The sequence below is a fragment of the Lepidochelys kempii genome, chromosome 6 (genome assembly GCF_965140285.1).
Source record: "Lepidochelys kempii isolate rLepKem1 chromosome 6, rLepKem1.hap1, whole genome shotgun sequence".
Lineage (NCBI taxonomy): Eukaryota > Metazoa > Chordata > Testudines > Cheloniidae > Lepidochelys > Lepidochelys kempii.
The window spans coordinates 74628392-74647766 of NC_136385.1; the positions used below are offsets into that span (position 1 = coordinate 74628392).

The following is a 19375-nucleotide window of genomic DNA, read 5'->3' on the forward strand; positions in this document are numbered from 1 at the left end:
TGTCAACCATTAAAACTAGAGACATATGCTGTCTGCTACAAAATAACTGGGAACATCAGTTTTTTAGTGACACTCCAGTGATATGCTGTAATGATTTCATGCAAGTGGTGAGGGGTTGGACCTTAAAAAACAAAACAAAACAACCCCACCCCCCCACATTATTCTGATTAATATCCTCTTTTCCCCCATTTCAATTGTTAAATTAAGAACTACTAGAACTATCATAAAAAAATCTTTGATTTATACCATCTAAAAGCAGCTCAGCATCCCAGCTTTCAAATGATATAAAGCATTCATTTTTAATTTTGGCAGTCAGAGATCAGCTACTAAAATTATGTGAATACTAAAACTCTGAACTTGCAAGTCCATGCTCATGAGTTTACAAACGAGTAATCTCACTTAACTCAATGAAAATAGGAGTCCTGATTCCCAGTTTCCATCAATAAGCAAGAGGCCATTTTCTCTTTATTTTATTATTGCTACAATACACTTTGGTTGCATGTAGTGTATGCTTTCAGGGAAGATCTCCAAAAGGTGTCCCTATATATCGAAGAGCCAGACTGATCTTTATGATTGATCTGCGGTTTGTAAATATATATTCCTACCTCCAAATGTTACTTTATCCCCTTTGTTCTTCCAGTACTTAGTAATTTTATATTTACCAGAGTAGGACTTTTACTGTTTTCATCCTCATTATCAAAAATTATATCGCTTTCAGAATCTGCAGCTGGTCTGTTTAGGAAAAAAGAAAAAAGTTGTATTTGTAATTAATACATTTACCATCCCTTTTGCAAGGATATTAGTATGTTATTTATCTAAACATAGAAAATCTGAGTTTAGAGTGGAGAGAGATTACATTCATGACAAAAAACTGCACCCAAACTGTGCAGTTAAATGCAGCAAAAATATTTATTGACAGATCATCATATCTCCAAGTTACTACAAGGGAGACAAGCATTTCCAACCATATATTTTATTTCTGCTCCTCTTAGGCAGATTTTATATATATTTCAGAAATGTGTCCCCAAAAAATCATGTCCCATCACTGACAAAAAATATAGTGGAGGAACACACCCCAGCTACTTTTCTTACTTGAGGTCAGATGATTTTATCTTACTCTCAGTCTCTTATTTGTCCTGCTACTTTCCTGGCATCGGATTTGACTTTTCTGGAGCCACTGCTTTTTGTCTGTGCCCAACAAGTAGCATTGTCTTTGATACAGGATAAAACTATCATATGGCCTGATCCTGCAAATGCATCAAGGGGACTACTCACGCGAGTGACTTTACTCTCATTCATGCTTGCAGGATTAAGCACTTGATTCTCCCTTTGCTTTTGTCTTCCAGTGTCTTATGCTGGTAGCACTGCTAATGATTTCTCCTGGACAGCATATCAGGCTTTTGTCCGTTAGAGGAAAAAATGTGCACTAGAGCAGGACTGAGCAATCTTATCTCCCAAAATAACTCCATTTATTAAAACGCTTAAGGCTGAACTTTCCACCCTCCCCCAATGCAAGCTGTCACTGATCTATTGTAAATTTTGCTCATCGCGGCTATTTAGCTGCTGCCAAATAAAGTATTATGCAAAATATTAAAATGTTCATTTGGAATAGCACAACATTATGGATAAATGTTATTTGCCAGACAGATATGGGATGTAAAAGGGAGATCAGAATTTGGACTTGACCATTTTCTTCCTAATGCTAAAGCCTACTTACAAGAATGACTGTGAAAACACTCCTCCACCATCATCATCTTCATCACTGGACTCCTGATCAGCTCCACTAAATTTGGTGCTAGAAGATCTCTCACAAGAGGTGCTCCACTCAACTGAACTTGTCAAAACAGGGGGAGGGGCATTGGCTTCCACATCATCTGTTGATTCTTCTTCATTCTTCCCATTCAGATCTAACTTAGCAGATGCTTTTTTCCCTTCTGTAGTTTCTGATGTTGAGGTACTGGGAGGGGGCTTTTCATGTTTTTCTATCCAAGCATTGTAATACCTCACAATATTCTCATGATTCAGACGAGAAAGCAATGTTACTTCGCCTTTAATTCTCCGGAACTGCTTGCTGGCAGGATTTATGTGAATACGTTTCACAGCATAGTAGCAGCCATCAAGTTTGTTTTGTACCTGCGAATTAAAATAAATCTAACCTTACAGGACTGTTAGTTCCTTCACAGTTGGAGCTCCTGAAAGGTGACAGAGTGACAGCACTGAAGAAGTCCCCCATTTATCTGTGAAACAAATGCAACCACAGTGTAAGCCTCCCCACACTACCTCACCAGTATACCTCTACCCTGACCCTAAGGATTAGAGCAAAAGTGTAGTTAGGCCTATTCAATTACTGGCCTCTGCTTAGGGCTATCAGTAAGGATACCAATTCTCATGAGAGTTCCACATACTTCAAAAATAAAATACACATAACATTTAATATACATTTCATGGAAAAAATGCATACACAAAAATGGTTCTATAAAACGAAGGGGAATGACTTTCCATACTGAACCTTGATGACTGCTCCAAAAGCCCCTTTGCCAAGTAGCTGTAACTCTTCAAACTCATTGTAGTAACGTGAAAATTGCCTCTGTGTTTCTGTGAAGAATGTAGCACTAGGTACGGGACTGCTGGCGATAACAGTCTCAATGTAATCTATTCCTGCTGAATCTGAAACAAAAGTAACAGTTGACCATAGTACAGAGTGTGGAAAAAAGCAATGCAATGTTAACCAATCATCAGAAGAAATAATGACACATACTTTAAAGAACCATGATCAAGTATGACAGGATGGCAGATTAAGACCTGGAATGTAGGGCTTTTCTGTTGGGTTATCCTAGGCTCAGCTACTAAAACCCTGCATTAAAGTTCAGGGTAATTACTAATGAATCATGCCGCTAGATAAGCAAAATTAGCTCCAACAATAACAGAAAGGGTTTGGAAAAAAGTGTCTTTGAGCCAGAGGAGGGAAATCCTAGGAACAACCTTGCTCAGGAGAAAGTTTAGGCTAAGGTTTTACATTGTTATTGTTTCTGAATTACCAGTAAAGCCAGACTCCAGGAAGGGGGCTGGACTGGACACTAACTCAGGGTCAGTGTGTTCTGTTGAAGGTGGGGTACAGACTGAGCCAGTTCACACCAAGTAACCACAAAACAAAGATACTGTGGTCTTTATCTTTTAAAATATTGTATACAAATAAACACAGGTTCTTGATATTCCTACAGCTCAAGCTACCTGCATGCACCTAATTTTATATATGCATTTGTGTTTACCTTCCCATCATTAATTACTTAATGCCAGGGTATAGCAGAAGAGACTGAATTCTTTACCATCTGGATTTTCTTCCACTACAGGTATTTTCATTTGCGGAGGGTTTATAAAACTGTGTTGTAACAACTGCTGAGGACTCCATCTTTCCTTATCTTCCAAGCAAACACATCTAGAAACCAACCAGAAACAAACCTTTTTTCACAAAACTATATATGGGCTCTAAACTACCAGAGAGCTTCCCTACATTTTAGAAACAGGAAAGGAAATACAATTAGCACCGTTTTACAGATAGAGAATAGAGGCACAAAGAGACTAAGTGATTTGCCCAAGGTCACACAGGAAGGCTGGGGTGGCACACGGAACTGAATCCACATCTCCAGAGTCCCAGGCTAATGCCCAAAGCACTGGACCATCATTCTTCTATAGAATTATTACTAGTAAGAAAGATGGATTTGGTTATACTGTTGAAAACCTGTTCCAGAAAACTCTCTTTTAGAAGTTAGAAAAGGAAAAAAAAATAAGACGGCAGAGGAAAGAAAGAAAATGGTGGGCACATACTTTTTCAGAAAATCTTCAAAGTCAGCAGGTAAGTCATTAGGAATAGTGACCGGATATTCCTTGGTTACGTGTCCCTGGCTGAGAGAAAGCAGTAGCAGGCCCAGACGCCATACATCCCCTTTTTTTCCAGGCTTGTTAGGCAGCGCGTCTTCACTAAATCGAACTTTCGTTTGCTCAAAAACATCCTCCTTACAGATATCAGCTAGGCGCTTTGAAATGCTGTAGTCTGTCACTTTGACATTTCCTTCAGTATCTACCAGGATACTGGAAGCACACAGGACTTTGTGCACCACTGAATTACTGTGCAAGTAGTCAAGAGCAGACAAAAGTTGGGTTGCATAGTGGCGCAGCTGATCAATGGGAATCGGGACCTCTTTGCTCAGGTATGTAGAAAGGTTAGATCCATTAATATGCTCCACTAAAATATCTACCACAATTGAATCATCTTGCTCTTTAAGGATCATGGACATGTAACGTACTATGTTTGGGTGATTTAGCTTCATCAGTGAGCTGAACTCTGTTTCTGCACCCTGAATCTGTTTAAGAGAAACAAAATATAACATGCATTAACAAAATACAGTAATTGATCTCACATTTCATGAAAGTGGCATTGAAAAAGTACATTTTAATAAGGACAAGTGAACTTGTATGAGCAAGAGAAGACCTAAACTTCATACCAAGACCTAAATCAATTTTTTTGAGCTTTGAAAAAATTTGGATAATTTAGGTAAGAGCTGTTTTGCGTTCTCATGCTTCTGCACTTCCTGGCTTCTAAATTTAGATGGAAAAGGAAGCATTGAAACACCAAAGGCTATTCTCTCAACAGCACCAACTTAAAATCTTACACAGTCAAGGGTTTAGCTCAAGTTTCAACCAACATCCAGATATTTGGGTGCTACCTGTAAAAAAGCCATCCTGGTGCCTTTTGAGATGATTCATTAGTAATTTTTAAATCCGTCTAACACAGAGTAACTCAAATAATACAAAGGCCCTGGGAGATGCCCAGATAACTTCTTATATTAAAAGGAGATGGCCAGCAGGCTGTAGAAATGTGTCCTGATGGGAACTGATTTAAAGCACACATTTCAGAATTGCTGACCAACTTACTCAGTGTAATGATACTGAATACACAGGATGTGACTACTGGAAAGATTAAAGGAATGCATAACCCTGAAATTCTGCTTCTGTAGTGTTTCTGGGAGTGGTAAGTTTGCTCCAGCTCCTTTTCGTGGCTCTTAGGCTCCCTTACTCAAGCACCTCTGTTCTGCCCCTCCTCTGTGGAGAATTGTTTATTCAAACCTAACTTATTCTGAAATGGGGTTGATGGACATGCCCTTAACTCAATAATAGGGTGTCAGCTGTATGAAGCTAGATAATAAAAGTTATTATCTACTACCGATTAAGTTATATCCTTTTATGTACAAAAAGATTCCCAAAATTCACTCACACTTCTTTGTGCCCCACATCTCTGTTTGTATACCTTGTTTCCACAAGGGAGTGCTATGTATTAAGTTCACAGTCCCAAATATTGTATTTTAAGTTGCAATAGCACTTCTGTAATAAATCTGTTTCCACTTGCTCACCCTTTATAAAAAAAATCCCCTTTTGAGCTGAAATGTCGTATTATTGGGTCTCAGCCCAATATTTGATTTGCAAGGGTTTCAAATCAGAGCAGAATTTTCCCCTTCAAGCCAAAAGACTTAACTATGTTCTACTGTGCACGCACAGCAGCACATTCGTATTTTAAAATTTTCAGATTGAGAGCCCTATCCTAGTGTTCATTGAGGACTTCACAGCAAGCTACCAAAGACAACATTTTCCTCTGCCATATGGCTGTGCCAGAGAAGCTCGATTTTCCCCTCCTCTAAATTTTTCCTTAATATTGTATTAATAGGTTTTACTTATGTATTATACAAAATTTGCCTATGACCTCTGAATAAATCAACGTCTTTAAGTGAATGATGCAAACTTTTCAAACATTGGAATTTTCAATCTTATCACCAGCATCTCAGTTCACTATACAATGTTACACAGTATAACTGACAGCCAAAGCAAAAGCATGAAAAAAAATCAAGCTGAATAGAAAATAAAAGTGTATTTATTACCTGTTTTTTGCATTTATCAACTTTTTCCTTTTCTTGAGTTGTAAGAAATCTTCCCATTTTTTTCTGCCATTGAAGAACCCATTCATATACTAAGACAAAGTTGCCAGTATATATTTCCAAGGCATTGTAGACTGATTTTCCAAGCTCTTCATCCTTGTCTACACATAAAGAGAGGGAGAGAGAGGAACATAACTTCTTTCACTTCTAGTGGGCCTGAAAGAGGTCCTACAAACGGTGAATAAACATTAAAAAGTTTGCTTTTTAGGTAATTCAGTTAAATCTTACAATATAAACCTAATCAAAATAAAAACAAAATCTGTAACTGAATTTGATATAAATTGCCTGCTTAATATCAGCTCCATTGAAATCAAATGACTGACAAAAAAATCAAACTACAGGAAAATGTACAACAAACTTTACATTAATATAAAATGACATATGTTTTACGTAAGAATTTGAGGTTTCTGTAACCAAACATCCTTTTCCTCTGACCAGATGCTTAACTCTCTATATAGTAGTTTGATCATGTGGCTTCAAAATGTACAATAAATAATGAAACTATGTTTGTTCAAAGTAAGTAGTATTTTCAACAGCAAATCCATTAAAGTGATATAGTGAGAGAGAATGCTGAAGAAGTTTGATGGTTAAATTCAGCAGACACTATAAAGCTCAGATGCTTAACTGAGCCTCCTAGCCTTGTCTACATCGAGGCTTTTGTGAAACTCTCCCATTAATGCTGTAGTACCAGAGCTAGCAATGGTAGGGGGCATCCTAGTATTGTCTAGCCCTACTATTATAATTGGTTTTAAGTATTTCATTAATAGCTGTAAAATTTCAAGTTTCGGAGCAATGTTTAACAAGCCTTCTATTTACAAATATAAAAACCAAACCCATTTATTGAGTATATTATTCAAGTAAAGAATAACAGTAAACACACTGAAATGTTTTCTCCCCTGGAAATGTTTATTTGCAGATCTAGATACACTTCACTTCAAATAGTCCTAAAACAAATAAACAATATTCACTCAATTAAAACCTCTCATTTCTCCCTCACACCCTTGACAGGGGCTCTCCATATCCCTATCGGAGCCATTGAACAACATCCTTCCCCTTCCAATCCCACCCTCCACATTTTACTCCTATTTACACCATTTAAAAGTCCCTGCAGCATGATTCCCTCCATGTGGCAAACACCTATCTACCCGATCCTCTTATGTGAGCAAAGCAAGTTTTTAAAAAGTAAAGCTTCAATTGCTGTTTTGCTCACCTATACATTTTCCTTTGTGAACAGTAAGCTGACCAGTGCCACCAGTACTGAAGTTCAAAATTTCATAATTTCCAGGAGAATCTTCACTACTACATACAGAATGCTGACGTTCTCGCCTGTAAATGTGAACAGTGTTATATTAAGTTGGAAATATATTACTAATACAATTGATACAGGTCTCAATCTTGTAAATGGATCTAGAGAAGCAGACCTTTACTCCCAATGAGATACCCATTGATTTCAACGGGACTGCATAAGTGCAAACATCTACTTGTATAAATCCAACTGCAAGATCAGGATTAGCTTACAGATAAGTTATCATATTGCACTGGGTCTCTATACTTAGGCCCCGATTCAGCAAAGCACTTAAGCTTATGCTTCCATGCTTAATAAAGGCCTTAATGCTTCTGCAGCCTCTGATGGCAATTCTACTCTGAATAGACCTGTAATTGATACTGTAGTTCTGAAAACAATAAATGAACACAGCTCTATTTTGCTATATCTTTCAAAATATTTGAAAGAAATAACCGATTTAATTTTGCTAAATTCAATGCCATCTTATATTAATTATTTTATGTGATATAAGGTGGGGTTTCCACTTATTTCTTCTATTTTCTCTTAAGTCCACTCTTTTTAAAGGGATGTCACAGTAGTCTAGTCCCTAAAACTTAGATGTTGTTCAAAAAAGGACTGGGTGTGGGCCAAATGTTTATAGAAATAGTTTTTTTAAAGGAAATATTAAGTGACAGGTTTATTTTTTAATTAAGCATTGCCTGTTTCACTGGAAACCCCAATACAATGGCCTTCTGCTAACATGTTAGAACCCCCATATGAAACAGACCAACCTAGTTTCACTGTCTGAGCTGCATGAAGCGAAACAGTATATAGTACCAGTTGTGAAGAGAAAATTAGGTTATTAAAGATGAAATCATTTTAAAAACAATATAAAGTGTTACTGGAAACACAAATAAGAATTTATTTCTTGCATAGAGAACGCTTTGCTTGCCAGTGGATACTGAAACAGCAATCACAGTAATATTATTCCCCTCTAGCCTCGAAGTACCTGGCACTCTGTGTTTTTCAAAAGTTAATATAAATATTGCTGTGTTTGTATAAGGTCACAAAGGACACTCAACAATGAGGCAGCCACCATTCAAAATCATTCAAATTATCTACATTTTAAAGTTCTTGCTCAGGTTTAATCAGCTTCAAAATTCTGTTAGCAAAAACACCAGCACAGAAAGCCCCTTCCAAATAACAATCAGTGATACTTAGAGATAGCAAAAAAGATGTTAGCACATACAGTTAGCACAAAGGCTAGAAGCCTTTTGAAATGTTCAGTTATGCAAAAGAAGGAAAAAAATAAGTTAATGAGAGGCTCCCAAATCATTTATGACACAAATGTTGTATAAAAGAAGATTCCTTTGATAGATGTACAGTAAATACTATTGCACAAAGAAATACACTGTTCATGTGAATATAGAAAGTGAAATATATTGTATGTGCCACTGTATTAGATGATCTTTACATTATTTAAATAAATTGATTAAATTGCACAGCTGCTCCTTGATGAGATGTCTCTTGGTGGAAAATATGAGGAACCTAAAACAATCAGAAGTGATAACACTTCCAGCCATGAAAACCACACTGCTGCAGAAAAAAAACAACAGTTATTTTGCAGGATGGTGCACTGAAAGCCATCTCAATAGATGGGGCTTCCAAGAATAGCACTTCAAATAGTCACTTGGACGTACTGCACATCAAGTGCTAGAGTTCAGAACAGCACAGAATTAAGGACAGAACAGTCAGAGTACCTGAAACTGTGGTATATCAACATCTCCTCAAGGCAGTTTCCCCAGCCAAACAGCTTTTGCTTCTAACCTTAAAGAAGAGCCAAACTCATAGGACAGCAACAGTCAGACAGCAAGACTGAGCTCTTTGAACACTACCAATAACTAGGTGGTAAATTTTCAATTACAATTTGTATCCAAAAACTGCACATAACTGGAGGCTAAGGGTAAAATCTCCAAAAGCGCCTAAGTGCCCGAGTCACTTTTGACAGTGGGATTTAAGCACTTTTGATTTGTGAGCAACAGCATAAAAATGAGCAAGCACGTTGCCAGGTCATTAATCTAGACAAATTGTCCAATGGCAATGTGATGTCCAACTCAAGACTTTCACAGTTTCCATCATCTAGCTAGGTATTTATACTGTTAGTAACCATGATATCCAAGCACCTACATTTCAAAAGGATTTTAAGACTATCAGAGGCTGCAAGTTCTTTTTTAATTTAATTTAGAGAAATTAATCATGTGAGTGCTTCCATTTTGTCTTAAGAGGTAGTTAATGTCACTGAAGATTTATAACCAGACAGCAAACATGGATGGCCTGGTCAGATTCAGATTTATTTATTTTTTACAAAAAGGGTCGATTATCGTTCTTCCCCATACGTGACTATCATTAATTACACTATTCACAAACAAAGATTAAGCACATTACTCATCACCTCCCTTCACTCCTTAAGTGAATATTTTTGACAAAGTGCTCCACAGATATTGGCAAAATAATCTGGATCCTATAACAACATATAGGAAATCTAGGGGTCTTTGGTTTCAGACAGGTTACTGGCCAGTGACCATGCGGGCACCAAAACTGTCAGATGGCACAATTAGATTGCTAGGGATGGACTGAACATCTAGCCAGATCACCTTTGGGCCTCACCAGAGATCGATCTAAGTGGTGCTCCGTCTGCAAGGAGGCCGTGTCCCCTTTGGGCTTTTCCATGGAGGAGGAGGAAGTTATGCATTTGGGTTTTTTATAGCACAGAATACAATTACTACAAAACTGTTCAGCCTATTTACTGCCTCTGCACAGATTTGTTTGTTTTTTCTTAAACAAGAATACATAACCCTCTCTTTCCCATGGTATTCCTCCCTCGTTCAAATGTAGTGTGTAGACATTTATTAACAGTGGTAAACTTAAAAGAACCTAAAGTTTGTAACTTACACCTCAGACAAATGTAGAGGCTAGTGTGTGTATTTACAACTGACCTTCATGAGATATAGGCCAAATATGTTCAAGTACAGAACAAGTTCCATCTACTGGTCAAGTAAAATGCAGTCTGTTGTCAAAATGCACTTTGACCACAAGGTGTACAGTGATTGCTCATCATTTCCCTTGCCTTGCTCAAGCTGATTATTAAGTACTACTCACTGCATTACGTTGATCTTCAATTACACTATTATGCATTACACACAAAAATCTGTTAAATCTATTTTTATGGTTGCACAATCAAGCACTCAAAAGTTTGGAAATGCAAGAATTAAGGTTGAGTGTGCAACTTTAATTTGGCCTCCTTGTGCCTAAGTATTACCATAAAGGCTTTAATTACATGATCACGCACTATTTTTAGTACAGGACCTCTGCCTCATTCAGTGCATGGGATGGATGGATATCAGCTAATGAGCAGCTATTCAATATTTTGTTTTATCCTCATTGTTCAACGTGTAGCCCAGGTCTTATTTACTGCATGCTATTCAAACCCTGATCTGAAAACAGAATTATAATTTTTCTCATGGGCTTTTCTATGGCACCCATAACTAGAGTCCTTCACAAACATGAATTTATCTTAACAAAACCCCTGTGAGGTGAGGTAGTGGCACAAAGAGATTAAGGTCAAAAGTATCCACTAATTTTGGGTGCCAATTTCAGATGACTAGGGCCTGATTTTTCAGAATATTTAGTATTATAAAGAACTTGATATGTTCATAGCACAGATCCCACTGATTTCAGTTGTAGCTTTGAGTGCTCAGATCTTTGGGAAATGAGACCCCAGGGTATCAAGTTCAGCAACCAGAAAATAAGAAACACACAATCAGTGACCACTTGGGAAAAGTGTGGTTTAAGTGACTTGCCTAGAATCATTGTGACAGGGTACTCTGAAGCACTGTGGAATTGTGTAAGTTGGAGGAGGTTTTTTCCTCTTTACTTTTAAGAAAATTCTGTATTTTATAGAAGTCTTGCACTGCACATGGTATGATTAAATGTGTAAATGTGATACAAATGGAGTATGAGAGAAACTCTCAGCTTGTCTCCCCTGCCACAGGCTTTATTCCTACTTATGCTGTACCATTTTCTTGTTCTAGTTCTTTTTCACTTTCTTTGGAAATTAAACTAGTTCCAGAGAGTGCTGACACTTGGAAATTAGTTGGAGTTGCCATGCCAACAATTAGGCAGAAGAAACAGGAATTAATTGCCCTAATTTGATTGTAGGGGATAGAAGAGAATGGTTATGCTTGGTGAGGAAAGAAGGCTCTGGGCCAATCAGCACAGGGGACGGGCCAGAAAAAAAACAGTTTTCCTGAATTTGTGACGAGTGGGTGGTTCAGAAAGAATGGGTACCTTGTGTGTCTGGTAAGGATGAAGCTTCTGAACTGGAACTGCTAATTTATGACCTGAAGTCAGGATAGGCAGATGAAAGCCATTTACTGGAGCAGTTATGTAGTCAATTTAAATTCTGAAAGCTGCAGGCATTCAGAATCCAGATACTGGGATGGTTAAACCTCATGAGCTGAGACCAAAGCTGGGAAGAATGCACATGGAATGCACTGGTAGTGAAGCAAATAAAAAAAAAACTGTAAAGGGCTTTGCACATGTCCTTTCCCAGTTGGAGGAAGAATGAATAAAATGTTTATGTTACCCTCAAGAAAGCAAGCACACACAACTGTTTTATTAAACCTAGATCCACTGATCAACAGGTCTACAACACACAGAGGAACTTTGTGGACAAGGTAGAAATATAATCCAATTCTTCAAGGCAGCACTCAACTGCCCTTAACTATGAGACCATCCTTTCACTTCCTGCACTCCCCTGCCTCATTCACTATACACCATCCTACTTCTGCAACAAACGAGGCAGGGTCCTACAAACAACAGCCTTCTTTAGTACACAGCCCCAATTCATCCTTACAGCAGGTCCACCCTGTGCACTGAATGAACTCAGGGGTCCTGCAGAAAAATAGCATGTGGCCACATAATTAAAGACTGTATCGTAATATATACACACAAGGGAAATGAATTAAGGTTGCACTAGCATTTTCTAATTTTTTGAGCGCTTGACTTTGCAATAGTAGTATTCTCGTATCATACTTTGTGTAGTTTCCTGGGTTTTTAAAAAAGCAAACTGAAAAAAACAAATTTAATCGTGGCCTCACGTTGACACCCTTTCTATCCACTGCACACACCTCTGCCACTTGAGCTAATGCAGTAACTGATAGCCCTAAGAAGTTATCCTCTACTTGGAGCAGCACAAGAGGGGAGACTCGACACACCATTTCCTCATAGGTTTTACAGATATTTGCTGACAACAAAGACATGTTGAGATTCAGGAATCCTGAGTTCCACTCCAGGCTCTGGAGGGGCACATGTTTTAGTGGAAACAGACTCTTCTGCCCATTCCCCACAAAGCTGATCCCTTCTGCCATATCCCTTCCCCACCCTTGGTTCGTCATCCCAGTTTCCTGGCCCAGCTAGCTCTAATCTGTCTCCTCCTCCTCCCTTCACAGGCTTCCAGTCCCAGTCTCCCACTCTACTGCATTCCCAACTCCTTGTCTCAGTCTCTTCAGTTCCTGGTCCATGTCTCAGTCTCCTTGCCCAACCAGTCCCAGACTCCCCTTCCCCTGCCCCCCAGTCCCACTTTCTCTTCCCTTCTCCAGCCACTGTCTCCCTACATTTACCACAATCTATTCCTTTTCCCTCCTGGCTCCAGCTCGTCACCTCTGCATTCATATCAGACAACATCCTCCTCTACGCTGCCTAGATCACAGCACAGGGTCACTGAGAACACAGGAGAGAGACTCCCTACTTGCAATTCCAGGATCTAGCTCCATCCTGACCTGGAGCAGCAATTTCAGGGAAGGTCCAGCATTGCTCCTGTAGTGCTGGGATGGAGGGACCATGCTCAGTTGCTCTGTGCGGATAGCATATGCACAGTCTGAACAGCACTAGGAGCTGTGAGAGGCTTTATGCCTAGTGAGGATGGAGCCTTCAGAAATTTTTAGCTCCTAAAATCAAAAATATATCTTGAGATTTTTCAAAGGTTTATAACTTAGCCAAGTTTGGGCAGATTTTCTCATGGAGGCAATAGACCAGGGGTGGGCAAACTTTTTCGCCTGAGGGCAATGTTCCCTCTAATTTTTAATAGGCCGTGTGCGCAAAGAATTTCTTCAGTGCCACAGCCGAAGCAAAACGAACAAACAAACAAACAAACAAAAAAAGCCGCCACCGAAGCCACAGTGCGCGTGGTGTTTTGTCGTGTGAGCGGGGTTTAAGATCCGTGTGCGTGCGCACACGCGCACAGCTTAGAGGGAACAATGCCCGAGGGCCACATTTGGGTATGGAAATTGTATGCCAGGCCATGAATGCTCATGAAATTGGGGGTGCGGGAGAGGGTGAGGGCTCCGGGGTGGGGCCAGAAATCATAGAATCATAGACTTTAAGGTAGAAGGGATCATTATGATCATCTAGTCCGACCTCCTGCACAACGCAGGCCAGAGAATATCACCAACCCACTCCTATAACAAACCCCTAACCTATGTCTGAGCTACTGAAGTCTTCAAATCGTGGTTTAAAGACTTCAAGGTGCAGAGAATCCTCCAGCAAGTGACCCGTGCCCCACGCTGCAGAGGAAGTCGAAAAACCCCCAGGGCCTCTGCCAACCTGCCCTGGAGGAAAATTCCTTCCCGACCCGAAATATGGCGATCAGCTAAACCCTGAGCACGTGGGCAAGACTCACCAGCCAGACACCCAGGGCAGAATTCTCTGTAATAACTCAGATCCCACCCCATCTAACATCCCATCACAGACCATTGGATATATCTACCGCTAATAGTCGAAGATCAATTAATTGCCAAAATTAGGCTATCCCATCTCACAAGGCACTGGTGAGACCTCACCTGGAATACTCTGTGCAGTTCTGGTCTCCCATGTTTAAGAAGGATGAATTCAAACTGGAACAGGTACAGAGAAGGGCTACTAGGATGATCTGAGGAATGGAAAACCTGTCTTATGAAAGGAGACTCAAGGAGCTTGGCTTGTTTAGCCTAACTAAAAGGAGGTTGAGGGGAGATTTGATTGCTCTCTATAAATATATCAGAGGGATAAATATCAGAGAGGGAGAGGAATTATTTAAGCTCAGTACCAATGTGGACACAAGAACAAATGGATATAAACTGGTCATTGAGAAGTTTAGACTTGAAATTAGACGACGGTTTCTAACCATCAGAGGAGTGAAGTTTTGGAATAGCCTTCCAAGGGAAGCAATGGGGGCAAAAGACCTATCTGGCTTTAAGATTAAACTCGATAAGTTTATGGAGGAGATGCTATGATGGGATAACATGATTTTGGTAATTAATTGATCTTTAAATATTCATGGTAAATAGGCCCAATGGCCTGTGATGGGATGTTAGATGGGGTGGGATCTGAGTTACTATAGAAAATTCTTTCCTGGGTATCTGGCTGATGAATCTTGCCCATATGCTCAGGGTTTAGCTGATCGCTGTATTTGGGGTCGGGAACGAATTTTCCTCCAGGGCAGATTGGAAGAGGCCCTGGAGGTTTTTCGCCTTCCTCTGTAGCATGGGGCACGGGTCACTTGCTGGAGGATTCTCTGCTCCTTGAAGTCTTTAAACCACGATTTGAGGACTTCAATAGCTCAGACATAGGTGAGAGATTTTTTGCAGGAATGGGTCGGTGAGATTCTGTGGCCTGCGTTGTGCAGGAGCTCAGACTAGATGATCATAATGGTCCCTTCTGACCTTAGTATCTATGAATCTATATCATCCTGTCCATAAACTTATCAAACTTAGTCTTGAAGCCAGATATGTCTTTTGCCCCCACTAGAAGGCTGTTCCAGAACTTCATTCCTCTGATGGTTAGAAACCTTCGTCTAATTTCAAGTCTAAACTTCCTGATGGCCAGTTTTGTATCCATTTGTTCTTGGGTCCACATTGGTACTGAGCATAAATAATTCTTCTCCCTCCCTGGTATTTATCCCTCTGATATATTTATAGAGAGCAATCATATCGCCTCTCAGCCTTCTTTTGGTTAGGCTAAACAAGCCAAGCTTTTTGAGTCTCCTTTCATAAGACAGGTTTTCCATTCCTCAGATCATCCTAGTAGCCCTTCTCTGTACCTGTTCCAGTTTGAATTCATTTTTATTAAACATGGGAGACCAGAATTGCACACAATATTCCAGATGAGGTCTCACCAGTGTCTTGTATAACAGTACTAAAACCTTCTTATCTCTACTGGAAATACCTCGTCTGATGCATCCCAAGACAGCATTAGCTTTTTTCACAACCATATCACATTGGTGGCTCACAGTCATCCTGTGATCAACCAATACTCCGAGGTCCTTCTCCTCCTCTGTTACTTCCAAGCAATGCATCCCCAGTTTATAACAAAAATTCTTGTTATTAATCCCTAAATGCATAACCTTGCACTTTTCACTATTAAATTTCATCCTATTACTATTACTCCAGTTTACAAGGTCATCCAGATCTTCCTGTATGATATCCCGATCCTTCTCTGTATTGGCAATACCTCCCAGCTTTGTGTCATCCGCAAACTTTATTAGCACATTCCCGCTTTTTGTACCAAGATCAGTAATAAAAAGATTAAATAAGATTGGTCCCAAAACCAGTCCCTGAGGAACTCCACTAGTAACCTCCTTCCAGCCTGACAGTTCACCTTTCAGTGTGACCCGTTGTAGTCTCCCCTTTAACCAGTTCCTTATCCTCCTTTCAATTTTCATATTGATCCCCATCTTTTCCAATTTAGCTAATATGAGGAGTTCAGGGTGCAGGAGGGGACTCCAGGCTGGGGCACGGGGTTGGGGTGCAGGGGGATGAGGGCTCCGGCTGGGGGTGTGGGCTGTGGCTGGGGATGCAGGAAGGTGCTCCGGACTGGGATCATGCGGTTTGGAGGGCAGGAGAGGGATCAGGGCTGGGTCAGGGGTGCAGGCTCCAGGTGGTGCTTACCTCAAGCAGCTGCTGGAAGCAGCAGCATGTCCCCTCTCTGGCTCCTACACAGAGGCACAACCTGGCGGCTCAGCGCGCTGCCCCATCCACAGGTGCTGCCCCTGCAGTTCTTATTGGCCGTGGTTCCCAGCCAATGGGAGCTGTGGGGGCGGCACTAGGGGTGGGGGCAGCGTGCAGAGTCCCCTGGCTGCCCCTGTGCGTAGGAGCTGGAGGGGGGCATGCCATTGCTTCTGGGAGCCGCGCAGAGCTGGGCAAGCCCCCAGCTGGAACACTGGAGCAGGGCAAGCCACGGACCCTGCTCCCTGGCAGGAGCTTCAGGACCATTTTAAAACATATAGAGGGCAGGATGTGTTCCTCCGGTCCGTAGTTTGCTCACCCCTGCAATAGACACATCCCTGAGAAAGGCCACTCCCTGAAAAATTTCATTGTCCTTCTCCAAAGCATGGGGGTAATAGAGGTTTTCATAGAAAAGATCACCAGATTTTAACTTTGGCAAAGCATCAGATTTTTCTCTAGCCTCATTCTCAGAAATGGCTAAGCCATTCTGGCTGAAATGCTGGGGGATCTAAATGAGATAATATGCTCAGTGAGTTTTCCCTTATGCTCTCTGCACACACTAATAGCATGAAGCACATTAGTGCTTAAGTAGTAAGGACAATAGAGTTAATGGAAACCACTGAGTAGAGGCTTTCATTTATAAAGTCAGAAGAAGCGTTCAACTATTGATGATGCATATAAAACTTCATATCTGTCAATCAATTCCTATCTACAAGTAGTTATGAATCATTACACATGTCCAGTGACAAAGCAATGCAGAAATTAATTCTAAGCACAGGGCCGGCTCTAGGTTTTTTGCTGCCCCAAGCTCCGAGACCGCAACTGACCAAGCAAAAAAAAAAAAAAAGAAGGGTGGCCGGAATGCCGCCCCTGGAATTGTGCCATCCCAAGCATGTGCTTGCTTTGCTGGTCCCTACAGCCGGTCCTGTCTAAGCAGAATCTGCACTATTTGGGACCACAGAAATATGTCAATTTGTTGTTCTTGTTTTGAAGTAGGGATGCTCAAAGCAAAAAGGCTGCATTTAGTTCTTGGCTTTAGTCCACACACTTCCTATAAATGCAAAGAGAAGATAAACCTGACCCACATCAGGTTTTCACTGACCCATTAGTAAGTCTGTAAAGCAATTTAAAGATTTAGTAGTGCTAAGTAGTGTTGCTGCTATGGCTGGTGAACCTACAAACAAGCAATCTTTATTCAGCAAGGGAGATGCCAAAGGAAGCTACTACGATTGTACACATTTACTTTTGCTAAAATAATTATGTAAAATTTATATGCATATTACATGCACCCTCAGTGTCACAAAGTTTGGGTACCCTCAGTTCAACTCACAGCAGAAAAAAAACCCCTACAGATGAAAAGCAGAATTCTGAAAATAAGTGTCACGCTACTCCCAAGATTACTGGTGTGCTGCTGAGATGACTCCATGGAGCTGCCACAGACAGACTATGGGGAACTGAATTCTCAATGCACTGTTCCCCTTAGAACTTCATTAACAGACCTAGGATTTAATTAGTGCAGCAAATTATTTTCCAAGGGACCAACAAACACATTTCCCCTTGGAACACTACTTGTGTCTGGCTGCTCCTTGGGCACTCGAGAAAGGTTGTGTTTAACAGTACTACCAAGTTATTCCTCCTAAGGGAGGGCTGACTAATTTACTGTGCTGATACTCATTTGCCCTATCAGATAAATACATCACGTTATTCTATTTGGTACAGTTTGAAAAGAAATCTTAAAAACAATCATAAAAGTCCCATAAGAAACTGCTCACTAATAGCTAGGGCCTCATGGATTCTGTGATGCTGTAGTGGCGGAATTTAAAATGGAATCCCCTCCATGCCTTGAAATCCACTTCCTGCTGTAAAATCTCAGCTTTCATTATTTAAAGATATGTTTCTATCCCTTCATTGGCTAGATGAGGATAACCATAAAAACACATGCTGAGTGTAAGGGCTCGTCTTCACGTACAGCGCCGCAGCTGTGGTACTTTGGGCTATGTCTGCACTGCCACTTTCGTCACTAAAACTTTTGTTCCTCAGGGTTGAGGTAGAAACAGCCTTAGTGAAGATGTTACTGTGCCAACAGGAGAACTTCTCCTGTCAGCATAGTTAATCCACCTCCCTGAGACACGGTAGACATGTTGGCAGGAGAAGCTCTCCCGCCAACACAGCGCGGTCTACATGGGCGGTTAGATCGGTATAACTACATTGCTTCAGGGTGTGGATTTTTCACACCCCTGAGCAACGTAGTTATACTGACTGTAGCGTTGACCTGGCCTTAGTCAATGTAATGTCTGAATTTGCACAGGCAGAAAAAAATAGCTCAGAGGTGTGAACTGCCCCATTCATTTAATTGGTCTGTTAATGCTAAAACCCAGAGATGACAATTTATGTCATCATGTAACTAGATCACTGCTAGTCATTTTGGCAGAAACATTCAGCAAATGTAACTATCATAAATCCAAACTACCTCCACAGCTCCCAAGGCAGAAAAATAGTAAAATAACATGGAGTTACTATACTATTATTAATTCTCGTATTAAATATTTATATAATTACAGTTCATATGGCAACACCCATTGTTTCATGTTCTCTGTGTGTGTATATCTTCCTACTGTATTTTCCACTACATGTTTCCGATGAAGTGGGTTTTAGCCCACGAAAGCTTATGCCCAAATAAATTTGTTAGTCTCTAAGGTGCCACAAATACTCCTGGAATGATCCCAGACCTGCAACACTATGCGGTCCCACCAGTCTGTGCTTGTTTCCTGGGCCCCGAATCGGGGTTCCATGGCATGAGCCTGCCCCATTGCCACCAGGATGGCCAAACTGCCAGGGCCCGTGCTTTGAGAGAAGTCTGTGTCCATGTCCTCATCACTCTCGTCACCGCACTGCCGTCACCTCCTCGCCTGCTTTTGCAGGTTCTGGTTCTGCATATGCTGCATGACAATGCGTGAGGTGTTTACAATGCTCATAACTGCTGCGGTGATCTGAGTGGGCTCCATGCTTGCTGTGGTATGGCGTCTGCAGGAGAGCAGAGTTGCAGGGGAAGCGGTGGTTGGATGACCAGTTTTGCAGACCTA

The 19375-nt window shown here is 40.7% G+C and overlaps 1 protein-coding gene across 4 annotated transcripts in view; it reads right to left on the bottom strand.

Annotated features, from left to right (window-relative positions):
• EIF2AK4 (eukaryotic translation initiation factor 2 alpha kinase 4) overlaps nt 1–19375 on the bottom strand; it is a 73060-nt gene that overhangs the window by 34996 nt on the left and 18689 nt on the right. For all 4 annotated transcript variants that reach the window (XR_012159469.1, XM_073348812.1, XM_073348810.1 and 1 more), the window contains 7 exons: nt 7198–7313; nt 5931–6088; nt 3826–4361; nt 3327–3436; nt 2510–2667; nt 1718–2133; nt 663–732 (listed from right to left, as the gene is read on the bottom strand). Coding sequence is in view for 3 of the 4 variants with exons in the window: in XM_073348812.1 (XP_073204913.1) it covers nt 663–732; nt 1718–2133; nt 2510–2667; nt 3327–3436; nt 3826–4361; nt 5931–6088; nt 7198–7313 (1564 nt within the window). In the remaining variant the exon portion in view is untranslated. The remainder of the gene's footprint in view (nt 1–662; nt 733–1717; nt 2134–2509; nt 2668–3326; nt 3437–3825; nt 4362–5930; nt 6089–7197; nt 7314–19375) is intronic.